Source organism: Hermetia illucens, chromosome 1, assembly GCF_905115235.1.
Source record: "Hermetia illucens chromosome 1, iHerIll2.2.curated.20191125, whole genome shotgun sequence".
Lineage (NCBI taxonomy): Eukaryota > Metazoa > Arthropoda > Insecta > Diptera > Stratiomyidae > Hermetia > Hermetia illucens.
The window spans coordinates 107243251-107261207 of NC_051849.1; the positions used below are offsets into that span (position 1 = coordinate 107243251).

A 17957-nucleotide genomic window follows, 5' to 3' on the forward strand; every position below is an offset into this window, starting at 1 on the left:
AGATTATGCCTCGCTGCCAATCGTCAGGCATTGATTCGCTGTCCCATACCTTGAGCACAAGTTGATGAACCACTTGGTGTAACTGGTCGCCTCCATATTTAACCAATTCGGCTGTAATTCCATCGGCTCCTGGCGACTTATGATTTTTTAGCCGATGAATTGCATGGACTGTTTCTCCTAAACTTGGTGGTGGCAGTATTTGTCCGTCGTCTTCAGTTGGCGGGACCTCCAACTCGCCGATGTTCTGGTTGTTCAGTAGCTCATCAAAGTACTCAACCCATCGCTCTAATATGCCCATTCTGTCGGAAATCAGATTTCCCTCTTTGTCTCGACAGGATGAGCATCGAGGTGTATAAGGCTTCATCCTGCTGACTTGTTCGTAAAACTTCCGCGCCTGGTGCGGTTGCTCCCTGTACTTTTCTAGTTCACAGACTTGTTGGTTCTCCCAGGCTTCCTTTTTCCGTCTGTGAAGTCGCTTCTCCGCTCGACGGAGTTCGTGATAAGTCTCTGCGCGTGCCCGCGTTCTTTGAGAATGCAACATTACTCCGTGTGCGGCATTCTTCCGTTCCGTTGCTAGCTTACATTCATCGTCAAACCAGCCGTTCCGACTCCTTTTGCGGCTGGGGCCAAGTATATTTGTGGCCGTATCCATGATAACGTTCTTCAGGTGGTTGTGAAGATCATTAGTTGATGCTTCATCTCCAGGTCCTCTATTGACTGCGGTTATTGAGGCATCCATTTCCCTCTTATAGGTGTCGCGGAGGGTTGTGTTGTGGATGGCTTCAGTGTTCACTCTCACCTGATTGTCAGAGGGGATTCTAGGTGGTATTGTTATTCGAGCTCGGAGCACCATGCCAACGAGATAGTGATCCGAGTCTATATTGGCCCCCCTATATGTTCTGACATTCATCAAGGCTGAGAGGTGGCGGCGTTCGATCAACACGTGGTCAATTTGGTTGAAAGTGATCCCGTCTGGAGAGGCCCACGTATGTTTGTGCACCGCTTTCCGCGCAAACCAGGTACTTCCAACAACCATTTCGTGTGACCCTGCTAATTGAATAGTCCGCAGTCCGTTATCATTTGTTTTTTCGTGTAAGCTATGGGAGCCAACGTATCGCCTGAATACGGGCTCCTTCCCTACTTGGCTGTTAAAATCCCCAAGTATGATTTTGATATCATATCTGGGACAGGCTTCGAGGGTTCTTTCTACTGCCTCGTAGAAGGTATCCTTCTCCGACTCTGCAGTCTCCTCTGTAGGGGGCGTGAACGTTTATGAGGCTTATATTTCTAAACTTGCCTCGCAAGCGCAGAGTGCATAGCCGTTCGCTTATACTTTCAAAGCCGATAACAGCAGGTTTCATTTTTTGGCTGACTAAGAAACCTACTCCGAGCACATGGTTTACTGGATGGCCGCTATAATATATGGTGTAGTGGCTCTTCTCCAGGAAACCGGTCCCTGTCCATCGCATCTCTTGCAACGCTGTTACATCAGCCCTATATTGGGACAGGGTATCGGCTAGGTGCTTATCAGCTTCATCTCTGTACAGGGAGCGCACGTTCCATGAGAAAATGCGCAAATCGTTGTTCCTTTGTCGTTGCCGGGTCCGTCGTCCTTGGAGATCCCCCTCCTTAAATTTCAGGTAGAACCGTGTAACTCACTGTATACGAGGGCGTTCACAGCTCCCATCTTCCACCAAATTTGGTGCAATAGGTATAACCATTTCCGAGAAAAATGCATGTGACCGACACACAGACAGATATACAAACGTTCAGGAATATTTTAATAAGGTTTTGTTTCGTCACATAGGAAAACCCTCTTAAGCGGTGCTCTCCGATTCTTGCATCTCCTAAGTAACAGTTGGTTATGGGAAGACCACACTAGATATGATAATATGTATGAGACACATCTGCAGCAGTGATAGCTACCAAGATATTTTTCATATGCAGTTTCTTCAAGTTTTTTTAATTCCTATCTTTTGTTTGAAGATAAACCTGACTTTAATTTTATTTCAAATTTTCTAGCATGGAGCAACAGCTCTTTATGTCCCAGAGTGTACAGCGGATGGTCGTTACCAGAGAATCCAATGCTATAAATCAACCGGATATTGTTGGTGCGTAAATGAAGATACCGGTCAAAATATCCCTGGAACATCGGTAAAGGATAAACAACCTCAGTGTGATTCTATTTCGAGGCCTATGAAAGGATGTCCGGAACCGAAGAAAACTGAGTTCCTAAAAGACCTTAAAATTTTCCTTAAGGAAAAAGTAGCTTTTACCACGTAAGGATATAGTGCATTTTAAAATTATCTTCAATAGCCTAGTAACCGTAGTTTATCTAATATGCAGTTACCACACTCAAAGAGACGGATGTTTGAATCTAATTTTCAAGCCTATCTAACCACTCCATAACCTCCAAACAAGGACAATGCATAATTTTCGTCAAATCCTATTGATAAATTGAAACAACAACTGAAGAAATTAAAACAATAACTTACACATGCCCATATAATCAAAAGTAGGCTAAAAAAACCTACCCGTATTCACTAATAAGTAGGCAAAAGGATGCTTACCTCACCAATGAATTGACAAAGTCCGCGCGGGTTCCTCAATTACGGCTGATTCGAAATCGTGCGTACTCGCATTATTGCATTGTTTTGGGTGGCAAGGGAAGTGTGGTAGCTCAATAGTAACTAACTGTGGTAGTAACCGAGGCGAAGAATCATTCAAAAAGATCCTGATCCTGGTACTCTAGTTAAATTTTGGTTCCTTTTATTTGGAGGTAAACAATTTTGTCAGCTGAACTAACAAAATTCAAAATTAGTTAATCTTTTATGTGTTAATTATCGGTGACCCTAATCCATCTAGATGGGATTATTCACTACATTCCATATCCAATTTCCAGCGTCAATACAACGAAATTCAGTTCTGAAGATGAAAAAATTGCAACGCTCAGTTTTGTTCTGCTGGATAAGAACAAAAACAAGTTTTGGGAAAGAAAAGAATGGAAAACTTTCAGAGAATTGGTGACAGCATCAAAGTAAGTGTTAACGAAAAAAATAATGAAATTCACGTTTATTGTTCTCTCTATTTTTTAGGTCACTCAAAAAATGTGGAAAAAAGATGCCTACGATACTGTGATGTGAACGGAGACAAAAGGATAACCCTTTCTGAGTGGTTAAATTGCCTACAAGCTGTTCCTAGGGTCAGGACCCCTGAAGTAGCCAAACCTGCTATAGGTAAGTTTATGGTGCTCAAATCTTTTGAGTTTGTTTTCTAAAGGATCCAGGCAAGCTATCCTTGAATAGAGTTGCCAAGCTAAATCCGTTAAGTCAGTGATAAGTCACTGAACTTTGTTAGATGGAATTGTCTTCATTATGTGTCCGTTTTGTAAGAGTTATCAAGTTAGTTAATAATAATAATAATGTTGGCAAAACAATCCATAAAATTCTTGTACAGTAAGAGCTTTGACCCTATGGTGAGACGTTTCAAGCTAAATAGTTCTTGTAAGCTGAAATAGGCTCTGTTGGCAGCCAACAACCGTGCGCGGATTTAACACGAACATAAAGTAATAGTTCCTATTAAACATCAATTTTCAACCATATACAAACGTTTTTGACGATTCGCAATAATAATAAAAATAGCACTAGCTGCAGCAACAATAGCCTTTCGAATGTCAATTCAAAATTGAATTTCAAGCTTCTTTGCTCATTGGAAACGAACCTTCGGTATTAAAAGCAGCAATAGCTCGTGCAGCATTGCAAGAATCGCTTATTTCATTTTGGACTTGGTACCATATATGAGAAGAATATCCTACGGTTTCAATGCAGGTCTCCTTATGATTTCATGCATTTCTCTCAGAAACAGTTGAAGTCAGGGGAAGTGGTAAAGTTAGTAAGAAATCAAGTAAAATAAAAACTACCTAGCGGAAAATTCCGAAAACATAATGATGATGTCCGTATATGACACCTAGGTCGCGGAATAGCTTCCACGTTAACAACAGCTTAAATGTAGTTGATAATAGTATATTATTGTATTTTAGAAATTTACTGGAAATCCCCCTTAAGTTCATTCTAAACCCTGGAAGTACCACAGTTTTAATGATATGGAGCATCTTAGTTTAGTAGAAGTCCTACTATTGTCAACATAGTAGGCATAGTAGATCAATTATGCCTTGGTGAGGTAATGCCTTCATGCTTGCCTACTTTGAAGCAATCGTTCTCTGTGCGTAAAAATGTGCCTATCTGTGCCGTAACATATACGGTGTCGGCGTCTCAGCAGTGGCGTCCAGCCGTGCTAAGGCAAACTGATCACTAGCTTCAAAATAAATGTCTTATATAATGATATACGCGTATATACAAACAGGTAAGGTATTCGCTACGTTTTAAATTCCTTCGCTTACCTATACAATCCATACGAAATCCTACCCCTTTTTTGGGTCAACTAGTCAATTTAAAATAATTTTACATTGGAATGCATTATTTTATGGAAGGTGGTTAGTACCTATCATACAACGCAAAAATTCCAATGAATAAGCTTTCAAGGATCGTAATGCGATGGATTGCCTTCGACATTTGATTGAACTGACTCTAAACATCATGATCGGCAAAAGATTTCCTTGAGTATCATCTTAATCTAAAGGTAGATAGCTTTTATTTTTCGTTATCTAATATTAATCAGAGACCCTCTTTCTTCCTTTCCATCATCTTATGTATTTCTTCCAAGCATTTCTAATTTCTCCTATCTAGGGTCGAAATTCACAACCGATAACAGCTACGATGATGAAATCCGCGCACGGTTGTTGTCAGCCAACAGAGCCTATTTCAGCTTACAAAAACTGTTCCGTTCGAAACGTCTCACCTATAAGGTCAAAGCTCTTACTGTACAAGACAATGATCTTGCCAGTCTTCACGTATTCCTCGAAGACTTGGGTTCTTTAGCAAGAAGAATTGCGAACTCTTGGCCGCGTTCGAGAGAAGAATCCTCTGAAGAATTTTTGGTCCCCCACATGAGGACCATTCCGTAGCCTACATACCGACGAAATCTATGAGCGATACCATGACCGTCAGGTTGTGAATAAAATCCCCCTCAATAGGTTAGACCCTGCCTAAGATGGAGCGATGGCGTAGGTCAGGACGGCAGACAGCTTTTAGGGATATCGCATTGGTGGACGTCTGGAGTTTCTTATTAAGGCAGGGCTAGACCGGATACCGGTTGTTGCGCCGTTGATGATGACTGATCATTTCTAACAACTTTTCTCCAGTGAGAAAATGTCCAAGCGTACAAAGCATTTAGGTGGTTCGGATCAGTGCTTGAAGGAGTCAGTGGTATTGAATTTAAGTGGGTCTCGATTTGGGCCAATAAGGATGACTAGATGAGAACCGATCAACTTCACTAAATGTCGTTTCTTAGATTTAACAGCGACCGCCTCCGTGGACATCCTGGTGATAATGCTGCTAACTTGTACGATTCACTAAAATTGAGTTCTCACTTGTCGTACTCTCCTTGTGCAAATTGGATGTTCTATACTCCAGAAGAGTACTCAGTTGCTCGTGAATAGAAACCAATCCTATTTCCTGGAATGAGTTGCCACCAGTACTCGACTTTATGACATACTAGCACCGTACGAGACCGATTAAATAATTCTAGTAATATGTACGAATGCTACTCAAATTGTTGACAGTGCATACCATATATTGTAATAGTTGACCGTTACGGTGTCATGTAAAGTCGCCTTAATGTTTGGAGTCCATTCCAGCCTCCTTAGCGTTGAAAGAATAATAATGACTTCGGAGCTGTTAAACAATTGAAGATATTGTATAGTAGTTTATTATAGGCAGCCTTTTTGTCTCCTGGTACAAGTAATCTTGGGGTGACACCATGCGCTGTGCGAGAAACTGTATTCTGATGGGTCTGAGTATTCGTCCATTGGTATCATTTGAGATAGGAAGCCAGATAGGAGCTGTATAATTTATTTCCAAATTGCCCTATCCATTTATAAGTTACTGTAAATGTCCTCTTATCCTTCCCCTTTCCTGGGGGAAATCCCAGCTAAAGTTCGGAGCATAGGTTGATTGCCTACCGATATATCTAGATATACTTTCATTCATTTGATGCGGTGGATTTAGAAGCAGATAGGTTCAAGTTCTTGTTGACGAGAAAGATTGAAGTCCCTATTGAAAAAAAGGTATGAAGTTAGCACATGTCGAAAATTTCATACCCAGCAGCTAAAATCGAAGTAGATGATTTGGAATCATTTCGGTTGTGATCCTAGAAGGGTCGGACTCATTGCATCAAAGTTCCACGAAGGACTGAACATAATTGGCGATCCATTTTCTTATTTGTTTGAAAAGCCATGTATGGCCGATGTCGTCCCCAACTTGTGTCTGACTGCCCCTATCAAAATGTTTCAATAAACCAAAAGCATCAAAATTATTCCAAGATCTACTGAGCACACTTCGGTAGTGTAGAGAGAGAGAAAAGATTCAAATCGTTTGCCCTTTGGCACTCATTTCTGAATTCTGTATACCATTCGCCTAATATGCCCCACCCGTACAAACTTGGGGAAATTAACACGTTTAATGCTGATGGTTTTGCAAATAACGTTGTCCCAAACATACAAAAGGGGATTTAAATGTTTTTCTCAAATATAGTCATGTAGAATACCAAAGAAAAGGTGTCAATTAGTGCCTTCAGATACAAGTCACAGTTTTGGAACTGGGCTTAAATGAAAAGCACATTCTCTAGCTACCCAACAGTAAATCTAAAACAATCATAAAGCTCCGTCTGTAAATAGTGTCCCGTTGACGATGGTAGAAATTTTAAGGTTGGATAGTGCCACTCATTTGAGAAAAATTGTTCCATGGAACTGTAACGGTGAGAGATATAATAGCCATCTTTCACCGTGGCAGAGTTCGTTTTTCGTGAATAGTGTCGAAAAGCTTCACCTGTCCAAGGAAATCATAATTTTCCACTCTACCGTTTTTGGAAACCACGTAAAATGAAATGAATGAAGGCAAAGGTCATTGTCACTTCGAAGATATAACTCTTGAAACTTCAGAAAAATTTCAAAATTAACTTTTTCTGCTAAATTTCATGGTATATTATACTTAAAATAAACCTGCAAAATATTACAGATACAGAAGAAGCAGTTCATGGCTAACGCTTTCGAGTCTTCGAATTTCTACTAATTTGTAATTTGGACAAAGTCTGCTCTTCTTCCAGCCGCCAGGTTCTTTCTATTTCACTCATATCTTAACTGTTAGTTTATGGATTTGTTTCATAAGTTGAGTCACAAATTTCAGAATTTCTGCAGGAGTCTCGTCGATTCCAGGTGCTCTATACTTGCTCAAAAGTTGACACATTGCAATAAACTTCCTGAAGGTGTTGAATAGTCTTGAGACCCTATATATGAGCGCTCTTTTGATAACTCCTGGATTATTGATATAATTCCTTCTGTTATTAATGTTTTAATTTTTTCGGCATTCGTTGAACCTTCCATCATCCAAATAGTTAAAACTCCTTGATATATTATGACTCCTCAGTTTGACAGTGTTTTGAGTACATGTACCATAAAGACCACTTCTATTCCTAACTGCCAACCACCGGCGCCAATCAGATTTATTTTATACTCACGGGAAAAAGTAACCCCCTCCAATCATCCACTTTTGAAAATGCATAGTTTTCAGCCTATTTTCATCTGGCAGATTGCATATTCTGCATTAAAAGCGGTTCTGAGAGACCTTTGAGATTTCGGACCCATGCCGTTTAGCCTTCTTTGAATTGGTCCGGCGCCGTCTGGTTGCCTAAAAGTGTTTAAGAGTTGATCTCTAAGTTTTGATGCAGAAATTGATCGATAGCTTAAACATAAACATTTTAAATGAGTTTCATCTTTGGAGTAAAAGGCACGACATATTGGTATATTTTTACATCAGCGGTATTGTTTCAATAATAATCCCACTGATAAAGGATGGACTTTGGGACAACGGAGCAATCGTAAATCCAAATATTCTAATATAATAAATATACGAAACCTTTCAAATTTTTCAATAAGATCCTGCTGTTGTTAAATAAAGTGTAGAAAATAGCAAATGATAGCTTTTGAAAGAAGGGGAGGATGATAAATTATTTAAATAATTATTTTCTTTATGGTGCAGAGGAATGGCTTGGCAATTGTTTGTGGTATTGTTAAAAGCGTATAGAGGACAATCTGCCTACAGTTTGAACATTTCATCTCAACGGCGTAACAATTGGTATCTTAGTAAGCAACTCCAGACAGCCCAGTTTTGTGACGAGGTCCACCAACTTGATATCCCTAAAAGCTGCCTGGGGTCTTGACCAACGCCATCGCTCTATCTCAAGCAGGTTCTGGTAGCTTTTCTTTTTTCTAACATTGATATTGTCCTCAGACGAACAGCTTTTCCATCCCTTACTGATCTTACTGATTTGCCTGGAGTGCCGCCGGCCCAGAAAATGGAAAACATCGTATAGTACTCAGTACTTATAGTACTCAGCATACATCTGTAATTAGTGCACTGCGTAAGATCCCCCTTCTTATATATGACGCAGATAATACTTCGTTGCCAGTCATCGGGCATTGATTCGTTGTCCCACATCTTGAGGATAGGTTACTGAACCGCTTGGTGTAATTGGTCTCCTCCATATTTAACCAGTTTAGCTGTAATTCCATCGACTTCTGGTGAATTCTGATCAACTCCTGGCGACTTATGATCTTAAGCTGATAAATTCCACGGACTGTTTCTTCCATGCTCGAACATTTTTCCGTTATCTTCAGTTGGTTGAACTCGCCGATCTTCTGGTTGTTGAGCGCATCAAAATATTCAATCCATCGCTGGTAAAATCCCCACCTGGTACGTTTTATTCTTATATTTTTCGAGTTCACAGACCAGGCTTCCTTTTCTGTCTGTAAAGTCGCTTCTCCGCTCGACGGAGCTCATCGTAAGTCTCCGCGCATGCCCGTGTTCTTCAAGATTTTTACGTTACCTAGTATGCAGCATTCTTCCGTTTCCTTTAGCTTACTTTCATCGTCGGAACAGTTGTTCCGACTTTTTTTGAAAAACCAGTTATTAGCAATAACCTTTCTTCTGGTACTGCTAGATGGAAAATCCGGAATCCGTTGTCATTGTGAGCCAATACATCGCCTTACTTGGCTATTAAAATCTCCAAGTATGATATCATGCCTGGGACAGGATACGGGGGTACATTTCACTGCCTTGTAGAAGGCGTCCTTCTCCGAATCTACTGTCTCCTCTGTAGGGGCGTGAACATTAATGGAACGTATGTTTCGAAATTTGCCTAGGAAGCGTGAAAGACCGATATTGGAATTGGAAGTTTCATTTCTTGGCTCATTAAGAAACCTACTCCTAGCACATGGTTCGCTGGATGACCACTATAATGTATAGTGTAGTGACGCTTTTCTTGGGAGCTGTGACGTCAGTCTTATATTGCTGCTTAGCGCTCTTGATCTGTGCAGGGAGCGCAGGTTGCATGAGAAAATGCGCAAATGGTTTGTCCGTCTTTGTTACCGTTTTGTAATCCATCGATTCCCCGGCTAATTTTCTGGATTCGAAACAATTAATTCCCATGTAGGTACGGTAGATTTGCCTTCATTCTTCTTCGTTCGCAGTTTTTCATTAAGAAAGAACTCCCAGCGATCACCACGTGGAAGCGAAGGTGGGGTTTAGTAGTAAAGCTCTTGGTGTTGCTTCAGTAGGCGTTCAGCAAGTCTTATGCTCCATAATGAGTACGACTCTACGTTTTCGTTTACCAACTATACTACCCTCTAAAGTTTGAACATTTGATTTCGAATGACTTCCCTCGCAAGAAATAATCATTATATGGCCTTCCGAAAATCGCCGTTATCAATGCGCTGGTATACATAATTTTTCAGCGAAATCATCTCAGTTTGCTATTTGCGCAATTTTCCTTTATTTAAGTATTTTTTCTCTTTCTCCAGACTTCCGTAAGTTAAACAATTTTAATCCTCTTCTCCTGAGTTCCCAGCTAATTGTCATACAAAAATGAATACTCAAAAAAAAAGCTGAGGTTCTGAAATGTGATCCTCTTTCTTCGACTCCAGCAAACAATTTCCATTTTCATAAACCGTTTTAAATTCCTATTTAGAACATATCAACCACTATCCCAATTTACCTGTCCACTTAACTCGCACCTGGGGCTTAAGAAAACACTCAAAGTCTTCCCTGCTGCAAATTTTAAAAATTTACTACCACCCGAATATCAAGAATGCCTCGAATAGGAACTGACCTCACGACTACGGCTTTTGACATCGAAAACGGATTACCATTAGTTTCTGGGATGTGCATACGCTCCTCGACAACGGTATTGGAGGTCCTTGAAATGCTCGCTTTCTCCAAATGGAGAGAGAACTCCGAGAATATAAGCTAGAAATCTGGGCCTAAGCGAAATAAGATGGTGAGTCTCTGGAGAGTACGCCTCTCGCTCTTGCAGCAACGTGCTTTGTACTCTGAAAAGTCAAGCGGTACCAGATGAGAATCCAATGTCAGGTTGTTTATGACGGAGCGGTTTCTGACAGGATTCTGACTGCAAGATTCCAGTCCAAGCTAAGGAGCATTACAATTGTTCAGTGCTATACACTAACGGAAAGTGCCGATATTCTGGAGCAGGATGTTTTTTATGTGCGACTACACGAAGTTCAAGAGAGACTTCCTAAAGATGATATAGTGATCGTAATCGGTAATATGAGTGCCACAGTGAGCTCTGACACCGTATTAGCATAATGATAATGGTGGGAGATTTGTGGATTTCTGCAATTTCCACTTAGGCAGGTTATCCTTTGTTAGTAAGTCATTCTTTTCAGTCTCGCATTGTATTTGGGATATCAGTCAATTTTCAGACTTCGTTATTTTCATGTGAGCGTAATGATGGCTATGCTTAATTATTCGCTGTTTGATGACTTTCCTTTTCAGGTCCCTGTGCAGATTTTCATTACGAATGAATCACTATGCTTCTAAGCATTTTATTTTGGAACATTTGTATCGTCTCCAAGGTTGATTCTTTGGCACAGCCCCAGAGTTGGTTGCCGAACGTACAAATGGGCCTTGGGATCAGCTTGTTGTTGACGCTTAGCTAGGAACTCTTGTCCGAAAGCAGTATATCTGCCTGTAGCTGACATTTAACTTGTCTTTCTTTCTTAGGATGTATCTTTTCCAGCTGAACCTAGCATCGAGTGTCATACCTAAATATTTAAACTCACTCACCGAATTGTTAAGCCGGTATTAGCTTCCAATCCACAATGATTTCATTCAATCTCTTAAGCTGTAGCTGTAGTTAGGGAGTAGCAATATTAGTGGATACGTTTCGACTCTACTTAGCTCCTTCCCTGGTTTAGAGACAATTATAATCTCGGCCACTTTTCCTTGTCGAGGAACGTATTTTAGTCTGAGAGCTGCATTGATTTATTTGTAACAACTTGATCGGACCCTTTTCTGGCAATTCCTTCAGTATTCTCCCGGTAATAAGTTCATAGCTAGGAGTTTTATTAGGAAGAACAGTTGTTTTGATTCCTGTCCTCAGTTCATTTGGTTTTACACGGTGTATTAGATAGTGGTTCACTCTTTTGACTAAGGTTAAGCATGTAGGAGCTTATGTATCTAGCGGCTGAAAGGTGCTTTCTAGCTGGTTCAGCTTGCTCAGTGAGAGAAAGAATGTCGATGGGATACTGGACCACCATCAAAAACGCTCTGTTTTCTGGTGCTATGCAGGGCGTAGGCTCACGACCCGAAGGGGTGGCATAAAATCTGACTGACTGCAGAAGCGTGGGAGCGGATTGATGAACGGAAGGGGTTGACAACTGTGAGTGATTGTGGGCGTGACGCGCGTACGACATCCCGGTGTGTGTGCCGTGATAAAAGAGAATTTGTTATTGTGGAGTTCAAGGAAGGGAAAGCTGCCGAAGAACGCATTGATTCCAGAAGTGCATTCTGGATACGAAAGAACTCGCATGTTGCCACAAAGCTTTCGGTAGTCGTCCTCGATGAAGAGCAGCTGAAGAAGTGGGAGGAACGCTTTACCACTGTTCCTAACGGTACGACACTCTGTGAAGTTCCGCCTCTTATGGATAAAATGACTAATCGCCGTAACATGCGAATGCGGACTGCTCCTCCAAGCAGAAGAGAAATCATCTCAGCCATCAATGCACTCAAATGGAGTGAAGGTCGATGGCCTCGATGATCTCCCCACAGAGTTATTTATCGCTGTACCTGCACTTCTGCAGATCTCCTTCTCGTACAAAAATCTGGCAAGCCGAGACCTGTCCCAAAGAGTAGAAGAAGGGAAAGTTTTCAAAGAAGGGCCTTCGTTTTGTATGTCCCATTTGAAGAGGTGTTTGCATGCTCCCTGCCGCCACAAATATAATAGCTCAATTAATCATGGAGCATCTCGAAAGTTTGATCCATAGAACAGGCTGGTTGCCACATCGATCCTCCTGCATTGCTCACATTGGCACCCTACAGATAATTTTTGAATAGTGCGTGGAGTTTAGATCTTCGCTTCACCTTTCGACAGCGTGAACGGGGAGTGTGTTTGGTATGCTCTACGCAGGAGCATCCCGAAGAAACTAATAGCCATTTCAGAGCTATGATGACGCAAAATGTCACGTGCTGCATCAAGGTAAAATCTCAGAGGATTTGGAAAGAAGTGCAAATAAAGGGGTAACGAAAATAAATGACAACAAAACCAACGTTCCTAGTCAGACGGATTATCGTACACTGCCTATCTGCATTAATGGGCAGAGCATCGAAGGGATCGATCAATTTGTATATCTCCGGACGATGACACCAAACTAGATGTTGCCCGACGCATTAACAGCACTAGATGCGTTTTCGTTGCTTCGCCTAAAATCTGGAAATGTTGTTATGTCAACACCAAGATCAAGTTGAGACTGTGGTAGTATCCTTTCTTTCTCTTGCTATATGGGAGTACCACATGGAAAGTGACCACCACTGCCCTCGAAAGCTTCAAGCATCCGTAAATATCTGTCTGCGACGTATCATCGTCTGGCCTGATACTATTTCTAACGAAGAACTTGGTCAGCGTGTAGACCTGGATGGGTGAGAGAATAAGGAGGGGTGACAATTGCATTGCGGGTTACGTAATGCAGTGGAACTAACTCTTCCAGGATGGCCGACGAGGGAGTCACCCCAACAGTACTTGACTCAGAACAACAGAGGCAGAAATGCAGGCATCTAGGGTAGTTCCGGAGAAGCGCATTTTAGCGATCCGGGAACGACTGCACGTAGTTGTGGTTAATGCGCTACACCTCACCTTAGGGGTGAATGGCAACCATGTATACAGTGGCAAGAGAGAGAATGCTTTGCTTTGATATTTAAATAAATTTCTCTACTGTTTTTGGAATCCTGCTAGAAAGGATGAAATCATTATAAACTTCCTTCCAATGTTCCTAATGGCGGTTTTTATTCTTACAGACACATCCGAGCATCCACCAACGCGAAAGGGGAATAACCCATTCGAGACCTACCTAAAAAGTGACTGATGGAGGGGCAACACAACTATTAGCGCAACATACAACGGAATACGATGAAATATGGATTACAACGGGTGAATTGTTACAAGACTTGTGCCATTAAATTACTGCAACTATGTATGTTTTTTACCAGTTTTAATTTTGTTTCTTTATTTTAATTTATGAACGGCAAAGTGAATATATAAAAATGATAATGATTTTTGTACATTCAGCAACGAAACAATTGCGATGCGAACTCATAACCAGTGATTATTTGTTGTTAAAATTAAGGTAAAATTAATTTAGCGCTTAAGTACATATGTAATTAAAACAAAAGCAATAAATATAATATTTTGATTTAATCAGTTAGAAATATCCCGTTTCCATTTCTGCACAGCAATATTGACATTATAGAACACATCATGTCCAGAAATGGCCCTACTACACCCATTTTGCAGCGTAGTGGGCCTGAGGTTCTAGTTAAGGAATAGTAACCTAACCATACTTGTATGTCATCGTGGTGATAAGAATCTCGTAGAAAAAGAATATTCTTGTTACCAAGCCATTGAAGTCAAACTCCGCATGTTATTTACCTAGCATGCTGGTCCCTAGCCCAGGTAAAGGAGGAGGTTTTCAGACAACGCACCTTGTACTATCCTCAGTAAAACAAAAATAAAGTGCTGAGATCAGGGAAACAGATAAATAAAGTATAGTTAGAGTTATTCCACTGAGCTTATTCCTACTTGATCTCTATTGGGGAAAAGTCCCGCGACAGGCAGACCAAGCAAATGCATCCAATGTCGTTATAAACAAAATGATGATGATGAGTCATAAGCCTCGGAAAAATGCTAGGGCGTTCACCTCAGTCGTCGCAGCAGGACGGGCCCCGGTGCTGTCGAAAAATGACAAGGGTTCTTGATGCATTGGCGACATCAGGACGTGAGTAAATTAAATACGTGTCTGCACGCTAAATATTGGCACCCTTCTTCGGAAAAGGCTCATTACGGCATAGAAGCGAACACGGTTAAAATTACTACAAACTTCTGTATTTTGCTAGCCCACACACTCAATAGGGTGTTAGCATGACCTGCCCAAACTGAACAATTTTAATATCTCGGATGAATGCTATCAGCCAATGGAAAAGTGCGTTATCAAATTGCTTCACGCAAATGTTCCATAACTGGGGTTCTTTGTATCTGACATATCAACGAACGTCCCAAAACTAAAATTTACCGCAATGTCGTCCACCCTGTCGCCCTCTATATTTCGGAGTGTTGGCCGGCTATAAAGATAATGAATGGTATCTTGCAGTAATGGAGACTAATGTATTGGACTAGTGATGTGACACGTCTGATCACATCGAATGAGAATATCTGCGATCGATATGGGGGCAGGGGGCCGGAATCTAAGACGAATTTCTTACAATTTTTCCACGATCAGTACAACTCGACGTCGATCAGGGATATCCGCATTTCGATCAAAACATGTCAAACCGCTAGTTCAATGCAACACCTTTGTCTCCATTACTGCAAGATGCATTGTCTTTTATAGTCGGCCAACACTCAGAACCATAAGGAGCGACATGACGGACAATATTGCAGTAAATTTGAGAATTGAGACGTTCATGTGTAATAAGAACACCAGCAGTGGGACGCCACTGAGATTTAAATCGCTTAGTTATAGGCAGGTCATTGCGTTGACAGTGATTGCCCCTGCCTCATAGGTATCGGTCGTCAAAAATTCGTTCATTCCATTTTTGGACAAGTTGCTCGAAATTATTTTCGCTATGAGACTCCAGGAAAACATCATCCGTATGGGCCATCCCATGTGACAGAACCCATAACAACATCAAAAGGGAGTGGTAAGAGGGTTCTTCTTGGATGAACGTGGACAGAGGCACGAAGCGGTTTTAATATGTCCGCCGGCTTCGCACCATTTTGATGGTACGGCAAAGTAATCAGATCGGACGGTAATTTGAACATTCTGCTGGACTACCTTTCTTTTTCCATATTGGTACTGTGCTACTTTCTTGCCAGTCAGATGGTGTTTTACCTTGCTGAATAACCCCATTGAAGAATTCACTAAACCACAGTATTGGCTCCCTGCTCTTTGCTTTCCAAAGTTCAGACACTATGTTGTCAGCTCATCTTGCTTTCCCCAATTTTATTTGTTTTATTGTTTCCTCGACTACAGGGGCGCTGACAGTTACTTCTCTGTGGATGGTCTCCTTAAGACACGGATTGATTTGGTGACCACAATGAGAGTCCGGCTGAGACAAGCACAACGGTACCAGTCTATATTCAGTGCATGGCTCAGCATTCATACTGGTGAATGCAAGATCCTATGTAAATTGTAAAAAATGTTCTCTACCGAACTATGGAGTACGGCATTCGTGTTAAAACACAACACCACGTTTCCAGCCCGAAGATCTCTGTTCGCTTGAATGCAATCACATCCCCCATGAAACTCCCATTAGGTGGCCAACCGCACATCCAACAGGAATTCTCCTGAAGTATGTGAATTCAGGGGCTATTCCTATTCCCATGGTACCCGTGTACCCCTGGTAAGGTTTCGTGACCTACCGCCACTTCAGATGGTACCCGTGTAGACTTGGGTCTAATCACTCTGATAAGGTCTTTGGAGCATTCGCGTATTGCATCACGGCCGGCAAAACAATGTGATGCAACGTAACCCAGTGCCACCACTATGGAGATTCTCCTGGGCAACTTGGTTTTGGTTTGCTCAACAGGATTGCCACCCCGTCTTCCTCATCGCCACCTCTTGGCTTTATGGCTAAGATCAAATTGGCGCTGACAGATAGAACTGCTCCAAATGTCAAGAATGCTTATGGAAGTGCAGGATGAACAAGTTCTTCAGTTGAAACCTCCTCGAAATATTCTCGTCATCTATCCGTCGCGACTCGACGGTTGGTAAGCAAAGTACCGTCCTTGTCTTTAACGCAACATAAGTGTTCAATATCCTGTGTCGGCCTTTGGCGAGTCGATACAGATCTCTGTCGCCATCCCGAGTGTCCAGTTCATCGTTAAGATCTTTGTAATGGACCGTTTGGCTGACAGCGATCATTTTCTTTGCTTTCCGGTTGCCAATTGGCGAGCGTTTCATCGTCGAGAAACTTGTGGTAGACGCGTTTGTTTCAACCCCATCATTCACGAGCCAAATATCTCGATTGATGAACCGCTTACCCAGCTTGGTGACCCCGAAGGTTGCAAAGACCGCTTTGAAGATCGTATCTTTAATTTGGTTCCACAATTCTTCCAAATTCGTAATGATTGGTAATCGTGTAAGTGAAATCATTTCTTCTTTCTTCTTACGAAATCGCCACCATTTAATGCACGGCGGGCCAATGCGTTCCTTACACTATTTTATCAGTGGCTTGATTCGCAAGATGGCAACCAACGGTCGATGTTGGGGCGCAATGGTTTCATAGGGAACGGCATTGTAATCACTGACGGTGGTAAAATGACGGCATCTTATAAGAATATACTATTTTAAGCTTTGCTCTTCCCACTATAAAATGTAGGAAGATAGGACAATCATTTGATGAACCATGTATTCTAAAGTAAAAGGTCGTGGGTGTCCGCAAAATCGACCATACGCTTACCACCCTCATTAATAATAATAATAATCGTTGGCGCAACAATCCCTATTGGATCAGGGCTTTGGAACCTGTTACAGCACCGTAACGGTACACTACAATACACTCCAGGGAGTAATGTGGTCAGTATTGCGATCGCTCGAGATTATTGCCCTGATTTGTCGGCTGGTATCCGTCATCCAGTCACGATAACAAATCCCTCTGCCACCAGGAGGATTTGAACCACGACCTTCCGCTAGAACATCATCATTCATCAGCCGGTCACCAAACCGTTCGGCTTCTTTCCTGGCGGCAATGTCAACACCGTATTGAGTGTGTGGGCTGCCAAAATAGAGAAGTTTATAGTAATTTTCTATGCCGCCGCTTGCGGCACCACACCATCAGGTTCCTTGTGTAACGCAGATATCAATGCGCCTTTTCCGAAACACTCTCGCGAGTTCCTCCGCTTTTCCAATCAGGGTGCCGATATTTAGTGTGCTGACAAGTCGTCCGTACCTCAAGAACCCTTGCCCATTGCTCCACAAGACCAGGACCTGTCCTGCCGCGTTGATTGAGGTGAACGCCCTAGCATTTCTCCGAGGCTTGTGACTCAATCCGATCACTATTGCTTTTCGGCCCGTCGCGGGACTTGTCAGCAGGAGAGATCAGGTAGAATTTAGTATAGTTCAATAACTCCAACTATACTTTATTTATCTTTTTCGCTGTTCTCAGCACTTAATTAAAGTACGTTGCCCCAAACCCTCCTCCTTTACTTGAGCTTGGGACCAGCATAATAAGTAAATAACATAGCCAAGTTCTTCATTCTTAGAAACGACCCAACTG

At 41.8% G+C, this 17957-nt stretch overlaps 1 protein-coding gene across 1 annotated transcript in view; it reads left to right on the forward strand.

The window, feature by feature from the left end:
• The window catches only part of LOC119657786 (SPARC-related modular calcium-binding protein 1), a 195563-nt gene extending 188404 nt beyond the window's left edge, over positions 1-7159 (forward strand). Inside the window, 5 exon segments of the mRNA XM_038064907.1 lie at positions 2023-2279; positions 2903-3037; positions 3096-3126; positions 3128-3236; positions 7134-7159. Coding sequence (XP_037920835.1) covers positions 2023-2279; positions 2903-3037; positions 3096-3126; positions 3128-3236; positions 7134-7159 — 558 coding nt within the window.
• The last annotated feature ends 10798 nt before the right edge of the window (positions 7160-17957 follow it).